General features: G+C 38.5%; 1 protein-coding gene and 1 long non-coding RNA gene across 4 annotated transcripts; one reads left to right on the top strand and one right to left on the bottom strand.

The window, feature by feature from the left end:
* Positions 1–4,789: 4,789 nt before the first annotated feature.
* LOC133717480 (uncharacterized) lies at positions 4,790–7,276 on the bottom strand. 3 transcript variants are annotated; one of them, XM_062144197.1, is made up of 2 exons: positions 5,147–7,276; positions 4,790–4,973 (listed from the first exon to the last, which is right to left on the bottom strand). In XM_062144197.1, the coding sequence occupies exons 1-2, from the start codon at positions 5,955–5,957 to the stop codon at positions 4,930–4,932; spliced, it is 855 nt and encodes a 284-aa protein (XP_062000181.1). In that variant the 5' UTR covers positions 5,958–7,276; the 3' UTR covers positions 4,790–4,929. The 3 variants fall into 3 exon arrangements, with proteins under 3 accessions (XP_062000181.1, XP_062000182.1, XP_062000183.1); XM_062144198.1 differs by having other exon boundaries at positions 5,153–7,276; XM_062144199.1 differs by having other exon boundaries at positions 5,159–7,276.
* A 178-nt stretch (positions 7,277–7,454) lies between these two features.
* On the top strand, positions 7,455–9,993 carry LOC133718515 (uncharacterized). Its single transcript, XR_009850343.1, has 7 exons — positions 7,455–7,842; positions 7,985–8,101; positions 8,356–8,412; positions 8,792–8,876; positions 8,982–9,075; positions 9,206–9,275; positions 9,903–9,993. It is a non-coding gene; the product is annotated as an uncharacterized LOC133718515 (long non-coding RNA).
* The last annotated feature ends 1,322 nt before the right edge of the window (positions 9,994–11,315 follow it).

The raw sequence follows: 11,315 nt of genomic DNA, 5'->3' as shown, positions 1-11,315 counted from the left end.
AGATTGACTTCGTGAAGATGCTACAACCGAATCTGGTGGTCGGAGGGCCTACTCGTCGTCAGATTTCAGCAAGAAGGTGCGAGTGGAAAAGAGATGGTGAAGATGAGGAGATTGGGAGCCAATTCGGGTGTTGAAGACGAGATTGAAAGAGTTTGAGAAGCTTGAATATCTGGGTGGGTTTAAGAACAGTGAGTTTGTGGAGAAAGTCAAGTCCAGATTCTTGTTTCCTTCAAATCTTTGTAGCAATTGAATTTTCCATAATTGTTGTATGATTTGGGGCAAGAATGTTCCGTCTTTCCCATCCTTGGATTTTATCATTGTCCATATTTTTTTCTTTTGCCTATCTGGATTGAGCTAGGATCTAATAATATATATCAAGCTCTTGTCTCGTGGGTCTTCTAATATCAAATTGGGAAGACTTCAGTATTAATTGATTCACCCGTATGATTTTGCAAGGAGTGTTTTGCACCCTGAAAATCAACCCAAAGCGCAAAAAGAACTGAGAGAGAGTAGACGAAGAATAGTAGGGAAAAAGAAGAAAAAAAAAAATAGAAAAAGATATTTCATATTTTAGAGATGAAAATACACTTCAAAATATGCCAGCTGGCAGTCTCCAGGTACGATTATTCGGTCGGCGTCAGAACCTCAGGTACCTTTCTGATAGTTTTGAAACTTGAGGTACGAAAATTTAGAATGGCGAAAAAGTCAGGTACTGTACGAGTCATTTTTCCTATAGATTCTGAGTTCAACTTTTAAGTTTAAGGTTTTTAACTTTTTATCAGGAGTAGGGTCTGTACTTTCTTGAACTGGATTAAATGGTACTTGAACTTTAAAAGTGATCAATTAGGTACCTGAGCTCTAAAAACAAGATCAATTAGATACTTTTGTAATTTTGTCATCCAATCTATGTTAAATGCAAGCATGTGCCATTCATGTGACCTAAAAATCAGGGATGAAAAAAGCTTTTCGCTCTTTTCCTCGATCTTTCTTCCCACAAGCCAAAACACCGATGGACTTTCTCATAACTCACAGTCGGCTTCCAACTATCCAATTCCTTGGGGTTATGGCCCAAATATTCATGATTCTCGCGAAATGTGAAGGCTATAAGCTGCAAATTTGAACTTCCATTGTTTTCCAGTTTGCAATGAAAAATAAAATCTTCTATCTTTGCGGTTCTCATGCCATAACTAAAATGGAAATCTTTGATAGACATGCTACCTCATTGAATTTTAGGTCTTTTAAGTAAGAATGGCAGGTTGCAGCTCACAATTTTTTGATTGTTTTTTTTTTTTGTGAACGCCACTTTTTCTTCTTCTGGGTTTCTGTTTTCTTTGAAAAAGTTCTTCTGGGTTTCTTTGAGCCCCCAGTTTTTTCGTTGTTCAAAATTTGCTCTTGCATGCCTCAATGGGTTCCACTCTTGACAGGATTTTAGCTTAAACTTACCATTACTTTGATAGCCATGGCATCCGAGATGAGCTAGGGTTTGTGAAATGAACAAGAAAACAGAGAAAGAGATATTTTGAGAGAGAAGAACTCACACTACTCTTTCTATTTCTCAAAGCTTTCGTAACAGAATAAGAGAGAGAATACATCTATTTATATAAGAAGCTTAAAGCACTCTACTTGTAACAAAACTAATTAGCCCTAATCAATTAATTAGCAACTAATTAACTACTTAGTTGTTGACGCGTGTTCAACAGCCTCTCGAAACTTCCAGAGTTTCTTAATCAGCTAACACCCCTCCTCAAGCTCAGCTAGGGTTACTAGCCTGAGGTTGACACAATGTGTTCGAAAGATAGGAGAAGGCAACCCTTTTGTCAAAATATCAGCAGTCTGCTCTGTAGTGGGAACATATTCCAGGCACAGATCATTGTGTTGCACACGTTCTCGAACAAAATGGAAGTCATTATCCAAATGTTTAATTTTGGAATGAAAGACTGGATTAGATGCCAAGGCCAAAGCTGACAGGTTGTCACATTTGAGCAAAGGAGCATGAGGAATCTTGATCTTCAAGTCACATAGCAAGTGTCTGATCCAGCTGATCTCAGCAGCAGTGTTGGCAAGACTCCTGTATTCAGATTCTGTTGAGCTTCGTGATACAGAACCTTGCTTCTTGGACTGCCATGATACAGGACACAATCCAATATACACAACAAATCCAGTGGTAGAACGCTTCTGTATAACTTCTCCAGCCCAATCAGCATCACAGAAGGCCTTAACATTCACAGTATCGTTCAAGGCACCATTAGAACTATAGAACAGTCCTTTATGTAATGTTCCTTGTAAGTACCGTAAGATTCTTTTGACTGCAGCATAATGAACATCTGTAGGATTTGTCATAAATTGACAAACAGTATTGACAGCATATGCAATATCAGGTCGTGTAAATGTTAGATACTGTAAAGCACCTACAATACTTCTGTACATAGTGGGATCCTTGAGAGGAGTACCTTGATCCTTTGTCATTTGATAGTGAGGAAGGCATGGGGAGCTGCAGGATTTAATAGTATCCATTCCTGTCTTGGCAAGGAGGTCCTTGGCATACTTAGCCTGACTCAGAAATATACCACATTGAACTTTGGCTACTTCTAATCCAAGAAAGTATGTTAAAGTACCTAGATCCTTCATGTCAAACACCATACTGAGCTCAGAGATAACCTCATGAATGCCTTTTGAATCTGAACCTGTAATTACTATATCATCAACATACAATAGCAAGGCAATCATTCCTCCTGCAGTATGCCTAATAAAGAGGCTTGGATCAGAATGAGAGAAAGTAAATCCTAGGCTTGGCAGGAAACTAGTAAACTTCTCATTCCATGCTCTTGGAGCTTGCTTTAGGCCATAGAGAGATTTTCTTAGTAAGCGCACATAATCAGGATTCTCATGATCAATGAAGCCTTGTGGTTGAGCCATATAGACTTCTTCCTTCAAGTCTCCATGCAGAAAGGCATTTTTAACATCTAATTGTCTTAACTCCCAGTTGTTCATGGCAGCAAGAGCTAAAACGACTCTCACTGTGCTGTCTTACAACAGGACTAAAAGTCTCATCATAATCAAGACCTTTAGCTTGACTGAAACCTTGAGCTACTAACCTGGCTTTGTGTCTTGAAATAGAACCATCAGGGTTTTTCTTGATCTTGTATATCCATTTGCTTCCCACAATATTTCTGTCCTTGGGACATGGAACAAGAGACCAAGTGCCTTGCTTCTTGAGAGCATCAATCTCTTCCATCATTGCCTGATCCCATTCAGATCTACCAGTAGCTGCCCTGAATGACTTTGGTTTAACAATATCAGTAATATCTGATATAGCAGTAAAACCACTAAAAAAGGGATACTCATCATACAATTTTTGTTGTGCAATGGCAGAGAAACAGTAAAAATCTTCAAAAGTTTTCTGCTTAACAATCCCATTTTTGGCTCTAGTCATCATAGAATGATCATTATAATTCTGATTCACAATGAACTCTAATTCTTGAGGAAGATTCTCACCATTAATATTTCCACCAAATTGTAAAGCATTAGCCTCATTTGTATTCAAACCATCAACTGGAACAACTGGAACAATTGCAGGGTCTTCATTAGCATGTTGGTCAACACTTTCAGTACCTATTCCCACACTTTCAGTACCACTTCCCATTTCAGTGACAGCATTAACAACATTACCAGCCTCATTCTGTTCATCAGTGCCTACTTCATTAGCACCACCATTTTGATCATCACTAGCCTCTACTTCTATGTTGTTCATATCACCACTGTTGACAGCACCACCACTACCTGCTACTTCTATGTTGTTCACCTCACCACTATGTGCATTACTACTACCAACATTGCCCCCCTCCAACTCAGGGGGGGCCTCACTGAGTGGAACAGTAGAACCAAGAACAGGCATGCTCTGAGAAAGAGTAGGACGAGGTGTAGATGAGGGAAAGAAGGTGACAGGATCAATAGGGGATGGCACAAACTGAGAAGAAGACTGGAATGGAAAGCAAGACTCATCATGGACAACATGTCGAGACAGCCACAGTTTATTGTGCAGAAGACTATAACAGAAAACACCCTTGTAGCCTAAGGCATAGCCTAAGAAGACACATGTGGTAGTTCGGGGATCCAACTTGTCATGAGTATAGGGTCTGAGATATGGAAAACAAGAGGAGCCAAACACCTTGAGCTGAGAAATATCTGGGATCTTATGAAACAAGAGCTCATAGGGAGAAGTCATGTTGAGAGACTTGCAAGGCATTCGATTGATAAGATAACTGGAATGAGCCACACTATGAAACCAAAAATGTTTTGGCAGGCATGCACTAGACATCAAGGAAATGGCTGTTTCTACAATGTGTCTATTCTTCCTCTCATGCAGCAACCCCATTTTGCTGAGGGGTGTAGGGACAAGTGATGTGGTGTAAAATTCCATTTGAAGCTAGGAAATTTTGAAAAGCTTTGCTATTAAACTCACCACCCCCATCAGTTTGAAAGACTTTAATTGTGGCTTCAAACTGTGTATGCACAAAAGCACAGAATTTCACAAATTGGGCAAGAACATCAGATTTATTGATAAGTGGAAAAATCCACACAAATTTGGTACAATCATCAATGAAAGTGACATAGTATCTATAGCCCTCTATGGAGAGGCAAGGAGCAGGTCCCCACACATCAGAATGTATCTTGTGAAAAGGAAGAAGACTCTTGGAAACTGAGGCAGGAAAAGGTAATCTATGCATCTTGCCTTCTAAGCAGGAGGTACAGACATGACTAGAAGTTGAACTAGGCAACTTAACTAACATTTTGGACATTACAGGTTGAGTAGGGTGACCTAACCGTTGATGCCAAACTGGATACGGTATGGAGGAGCTAACAAAGGCAGTATGAGACAACTCATGTCTTGAAGCAACAGATGGTGTCTTGAAGAGAAAAAGACCTTCCTCACTGCTCTTTCCTTGGTAGAGAACAGTTTTGGATGCCTTGTCCTGCACAGCAATATCAGTTTCATCAAGTGTGATAAAGCAACTGTTATCTCGACAAAGTTTTGTAAAGGACAGCAGATTCATGGCTAGATTAGGAACATGTAACACTTGATTAAGTTTCAAGATATGATCATCAGGTTTAATATAGCTGGAACCAGTATGTGCTATATTCAAACCTGTACCATTACCAATGGTGATTTTGTTGTTAGATGTATATGGCTGAGCAATTGTGAGATTTCGAAGATCAGAAGTCATGTGATGTGTAGCACCAGAGTCTCCTATCCACACATCATTGTTGACATGAGCAGGAGATGAAGCAGATGCACCAGACTGATTCATGGAGTGTCCAGAAGAAGATGTTGATGCACCACTGCTTGGATGAAAGCCACCAGGGAAACTTGAGTTGGATGCTCCATTAGGTACAAGGTATTCACCCTGATAGCCACCCTGAGGTTGTGGAAAACCACAATTGTAGCCTCCAGAAGACTGAGCAGTTAAAGCAGTAAGAGATGCAGGTGGCTCAGACCCTTGATAGGCAAAATTAGCTCTATGAGTACAGTTTAAAGCAACATGTCCCTTTAATCCACAGATTTGACAAGTGGGAATGGACAAGGACGGATGACCAGCAGGTACATCTGTTCTGTAGAAACAGTTGGCAGCAGTATGACCTTTCTTGGAGCAGATTTGACATTCAGGTGTTAGTCCATTGCTAGATGGCCTATTTTGGGGAACTTGCTGGCCCTTATAGTCAGGATTTTGATAACAAGTACTTGTGAGATGTCCATGTTTGCCACAAATCTGGCACTTGTGAACACGAAAGCATGTGTCTACAGTATGGCCTCTCTTCCCACACACTGGACATTTAACACTCCCACCACTTTGTTTGCCATCCTTAGCTTTACTGTCATCTTTGAGACTCCATCCTCTATTTTCACCATTTCTCTCTCCATTCGTTGTACCATCTCCTCTGGCAACCATAGCACTCATGCTTGAGTGAAGAGAAAAGCTTCCTTCAATACGCCTTTCTGCAGAGAGTAATTGAGATCTCAAGTCTCGAAGAGTAATAGGTGTCTCTCTTCCTTCAATCACAGTCCTAACTGTGGAATATTCTTCAGGTAGTCCATTCAAGATAACAATGATCACATCCTCATCAGCGATAGTAACTCCTGCAGATAAAAGTTGATCACGAGCACTCTTCACTCGCTATAAGTACTTCTCAATAGATTCACCACCTTTTCGAAGGGTTTGTAACTCAGTTTTGAGTTGCATGATGCTCACTCTAGATACAGCAGAAAACCGTTCTTGAAGGGCAAGCCATGCTTGTCTAGAGGTTTTGCAGCCAACAATCACATCCACAATATCTTCATTCAGTGTAGCCATGAGCAGACTCAACAAGGCCATATCAGTTTACTTCCAAGCCTTATATGCTGCAGTTTCTTCACTAGTAACCTCGCCTTCAGTTGTAAGTGCATAACGGGGTGGTGCCACCTCAGTACCATCATAATAACCAAAGAGACCATTGCCAGCAAGAGTGGACTCAAACTGAAAACTCCATTTGATGAAGTTTCTTTCTCCAAGATGAATAGTGATCACACTCAAAGTGCACATCAGAATGAGTAAGAGCAGGAGTAGCAACAACACGAGGAGCCATTAATATCTTTTCTGCAAATTTCAACAATACACTTCTACAGGGAGCACCAAATATGATAATTTGTTCAACAAGTTCTAGAAATCAACAACTTGATACAAGTATCTTCTTCAATCTACTGTAGTGTGAACACAAATTTACACTCTCTTTGCTCAGATCTAGCACTCAATTTCCTTATTACCAAATCAATTTGCTCCAATTTTGCTATCAAGAACTCAATTTGTTCGAATTTTGCCCTAATTCTCCAATTTTCATGCTAATTAACACAAGTTTCTTGCTCAACGAAACACAGTGCTCAAGTTTTACAAAGTGCTCAGGTTTTGCTCATTTATTCAAAGATGCAGCTCAAGATACATAGATCACAGTATAGAGGAACATAGACAAGTGCAATTCACCTTAGAAGATCAGCAAACACTAGAGAAGCTTTGGATCAAGCAAAGAAGGAACGCACCACTTGATTTGAGCTTCGGAGATGAACAAAGCTTCAGATCGCAGCAATAACGAAGCAAGATCTGAAATCACATAGAGTAAGTACTCACGCCAAGATAATGGATGCGGAAGCATGAATCACAGGTCCTGGATCTATGAGAGCTCTGATACCATGATAGCCATGGCATCCGAGATGAGCTAGGGTTTGTGAAATGAACAAGAAAACAGAGAAAGACACTACTACAGAATCAGGGTTTAAAGACACCTGGCTGGAAGAAACAAGGACGATTTTTTATTTCACTGTCATTATAAGCCATTAACGACGCCACCTGTTAAAATCCGGGTGAATACTTAAAGTCGTTGTGCGTTTTTCGTCAAATAGCAAAGAGAAAAACTCTCTCTCTTTCTTTTCCTCCCGACCCCTTCTCTCTCCTCACTCAGTTCCAATCTCAGATCTCTCCATCTCTATTGCACCACGATCTCTAGCAGCTCAGATCTCTCCATCTCTATTGCACCACGATCTCTAGCAGCTCTCTCAATCCTTGGTATCTCAGTTAGCCATAGCTCGCTCTCTCTCTCTCTCTCTCTCAAAAACCTAGACCCAAAGCACACCGAACACTCAAATCGGAAATCCTCATCTATAGCAGATCTCTCCTTACTACTCCTTTTGTCTCACAACTTCAATTACCTGCTCCAACTTTTCTTCAACATATGCCCAGAAACCCTAATCCCAAAACTTGCCCTATTCGCTGTAGCAAATTGAGAATTCGTTTCAAAGCCGAAGGATATAAATGGGTAAGTTTCTGTACAAAAATAGGTAAGTCGCTCTCCGAATCGTTGTTTTATTTTCTTCCTTGGAGATGGCTATTTGGGTCATCTCTTCATTAATCTCTGGGGAAAAATTTGTGATATATTCTTCTTCTTTTCTTTTGGGCAGTAGATTGGGAAGTGAAAATTCAATTCATATTTGGGCAGTAGATTGGGAAGCATTTTTACGATATCGGCCTATGTTGGCCACTTTCATCCACTTCCACCTGTGATCTCCATGGAACTGGTAATTCATTCTTTTCAATTTATTCTATTAGTCATGAATTTCTTGTACCATTTTATTAGAGTGACCATCTTATCTCAAAAGTGGGTTAGCCTGCTTACTGTAATTTGTCTGTATCTGCAATGTTTCAATTTTACTTGCATACTTTTAAGTTATTTGTTATACTTGTCTCCAACTGTGTGTGATTCAAGTTCATTTATAGAGCTCGATGACATATCATTTACTTGCATGCTTTTGATTTCGTCTACCCCTTACAGCTTGATGACATAAAGAAAATGCAGTAGTATGCGGTCCTTTCTTAGTCAAATTGAGAGGTAAAACATATCTTTCTCCGCTCCTAATTGATATGATGTAATATAGCAATATTAATTGTTGATTTTCTGCTATAGATATTGTGATTGAAGACTGAATTTTCTGAAACTATTGTAATGTAGGTGCTTGTTCACATCAATTTTAGCTTCATGAGTATTAGAAAGACATGATATGTTCCTTTAGGCTTACCATAGAAACTGTTCCTTTTACCAATTCAGTTTCTCAGCCATCAGCTCTATAACTGTTGTCTGATTTTGTCAATCAACAATACTTAAGCAAAGTAACTTGCATTTGTTTCTTCTAGAGTTCCCTCTTTTACAGGAATTTGATGTTCACCACTTTGTACTAAAATGTGTCTACTTTGGTTTCTGTATCTTGCAGCTCCCTGCTATAATTTCTCTAGGCTTAACTTGAGTAATCCCTCCCCTTGTCTCTTACTCAAGATCAAATAATGCATTTGTTTCAGGTAATGTTTCTTTCCAGACTTATTTTCAATTTTTCATATACCTTGTCTTCTATTTAACAATAAACAATTATGTTCCTTCCTACTTTGCCTTCTCATATCTGCCAGGCAAACATTCCTGCTGCTTACCTAAATGCCAATATGGAGTAGAGTGAACAACAGGAGAAAACTCTGAATATGTCACCCCTGAAAAAGTTGCCAAGTGAGTGTTTGTTCTCTACAGTATTTGTATATTAGCAAACATAGTCATTTCTGTGCCCTTTGTTACGTCAACAGCAGCACTTAATTGGTAGTGTATTACTGTATAACAGATAATATGTTTCTTTTTTCAGATTTTAAACTATATAATTATGGATGGGAACTTGGTTTGCCCTGCAAAGATGGGAAGATCTGTAGCTGTAGGTAATCCAGAGCTCTTGTTTTTCTTAATAGGTCTATGCTTGTCTTATACTTGTTTTTGTGGATTGTGGATTCATGCTATGTTAGTTATATGTATATGGCCTATACGATGCGTTTATGAAAGTTGCATTTTGGGAATTTATTACTTATGTGACTTATCTTTGTTCAGTGGAAATAACTATTTGAATGCTTAGTGGCAACACATAGGAGCTTATAGGTGCCATGCAAAACTCATTATTACAATTTAGCCTTTTTACAAGATATATATGAAGAAACTTCTGCTTTTGCTTGCAGACATTTATAATCTAAGTGAGAAATCGTCTTTGGAGTTGAAACCATTCATTAAGGCTGTTTGAAAGTTGCAATGTTTTCACTAGGTATGTAACTATCTAAAGGCATGACTAATACTATTAGTTTTCTTGCTCGTTTGCTTTCTTATACTGAAGAAGTTAATCTGATTGCTTACTGCTTCTATCTTGTCCAGAAGTGCAATCTCCAGAAAACCTATTACAACTCATTTTTTATTTTACAGACTCTAAAACAACTTAAATTTACACTTGTTGGTACTTCAAAATGTGACATATTATCATCAACACTTATTTTTCTTTACTATTTTATTGATTTTTACAGTTCAAGAGTCGAGACGAATTCATGGACATCCACAATGAATACGCTGTGGGTTGAACTTGTATAGTTAGATTATTGTTAGTAGTTATTTATTGAATAGTTAGTTATTGCTTAATAACTTTGTGCTCATTGTATTGTATTTTAGTTATAATAGATACATTGGTCACTAGTCTTGTACTAAATTATGTATATTTTAATTTTTTTTTTGTGTCATGTAAAAGATACAAGGACGTCTTTTCTACGTCCTAATAGACATTAGATGACGTTTGTATGAGATACGAGGACGTTTTTCTTGTGTCCTTTTAGATATTAAATGACGTTTTTTTGAGTTATAATGACGTTTTTTTAGTGTCATTGTAGACATTAGAAGACGTTTGAAAATAGAAACAAGGACACTTTTTCAACGTCCTTGTAGACATTTAAGGACGTTTTTTGAACGTCCTAAAAGATGACTTACTATGACTCCTTGATAGATGACGTTTTTTTCGAGCGTCCTTAAAAGTTTTTAAGGACGTTTTTTGAATGTCCTTAAATCCATTTTTTGTAGTAGTGAGAGATATTTTGAGAGAGAAGAACTCACACTACTCTTTCTATTTCTCAAAGCTTTCGTAACAGAATAAGAGAGAGAATACATCTATTTATATAAGAAGCTTAAAGCACTCTACTTGTAACAAAACTAATTAGCCCTAATCAATTAATTAGCAACTAATTAACTACTTAGTTGTTGACGCGTGTTCAACAGCCTCTCGAAACTTCCAGAGTTTCTTAATCAGCTAACATACTTAAGTAGAAACGTTTCGATTACTTATTAGTTGATCACCAACATTCAATATGGATTTCTGGATGCAATTGCAGATTTGCAGGGTGATGAAGTCAATGATATTATTGCAGCATTTCTTTTTTTGAAATGGGGCTGGTGCGGCTGCCCTCAAGCCTTGATTAATGAAATTGCAGAATACATGGAGGGGACATAGAGCCTAAATCCCAGATTACAATAAGCATAAACAGAACATCCTGAAATAATACCAGGATTCTCCACAAAATCTATGTATTCTAACAAGCACCAATTAGCAAAGAGTGCACGAATGACTACTCCATTTGCTTTGACATAGCAGTGACATACCGGAAAGATAACTCTATAACGAAGAAGCATCATTACAAATAGCACAGCTTTCCCACTATGTTGCCACACGGAAATAAATCCGGCGACACTCAATTTCATCCTGCCACTAGGAGGTTGTGTCCATTTGATCAACCAAACAGTTCGTCGCCTCGCTAGGCCAGACAAGGCACACAGAGTGTGCATTCCGGGACAACACCCATTCTCCCTACCAAAAAGCAGTAAGGACTTATTTCTGGCATTTGGCCACATTTAGTAACAATAGAAAACAATAAAACATAAAATCTTCTTTAGGT

The sequence above is a fragment of the Rosa rugosa genome, chromosome 6 (assembly GCF_958449725.1).
Source record: "Rosa rugosa chromosome 6, drRosRugo1.1, whole genome shotgun sequence".
Taxonomy (NCBI): Eukaryota; Viridiplantae; Streptophyta; class Magnoliopsida; order Rosales; family Rosaceae; genus Rosa; species Rosa rugosa.
This window is presented reverse-complemented; position numbering and strand designations above follow the sequence as displayed.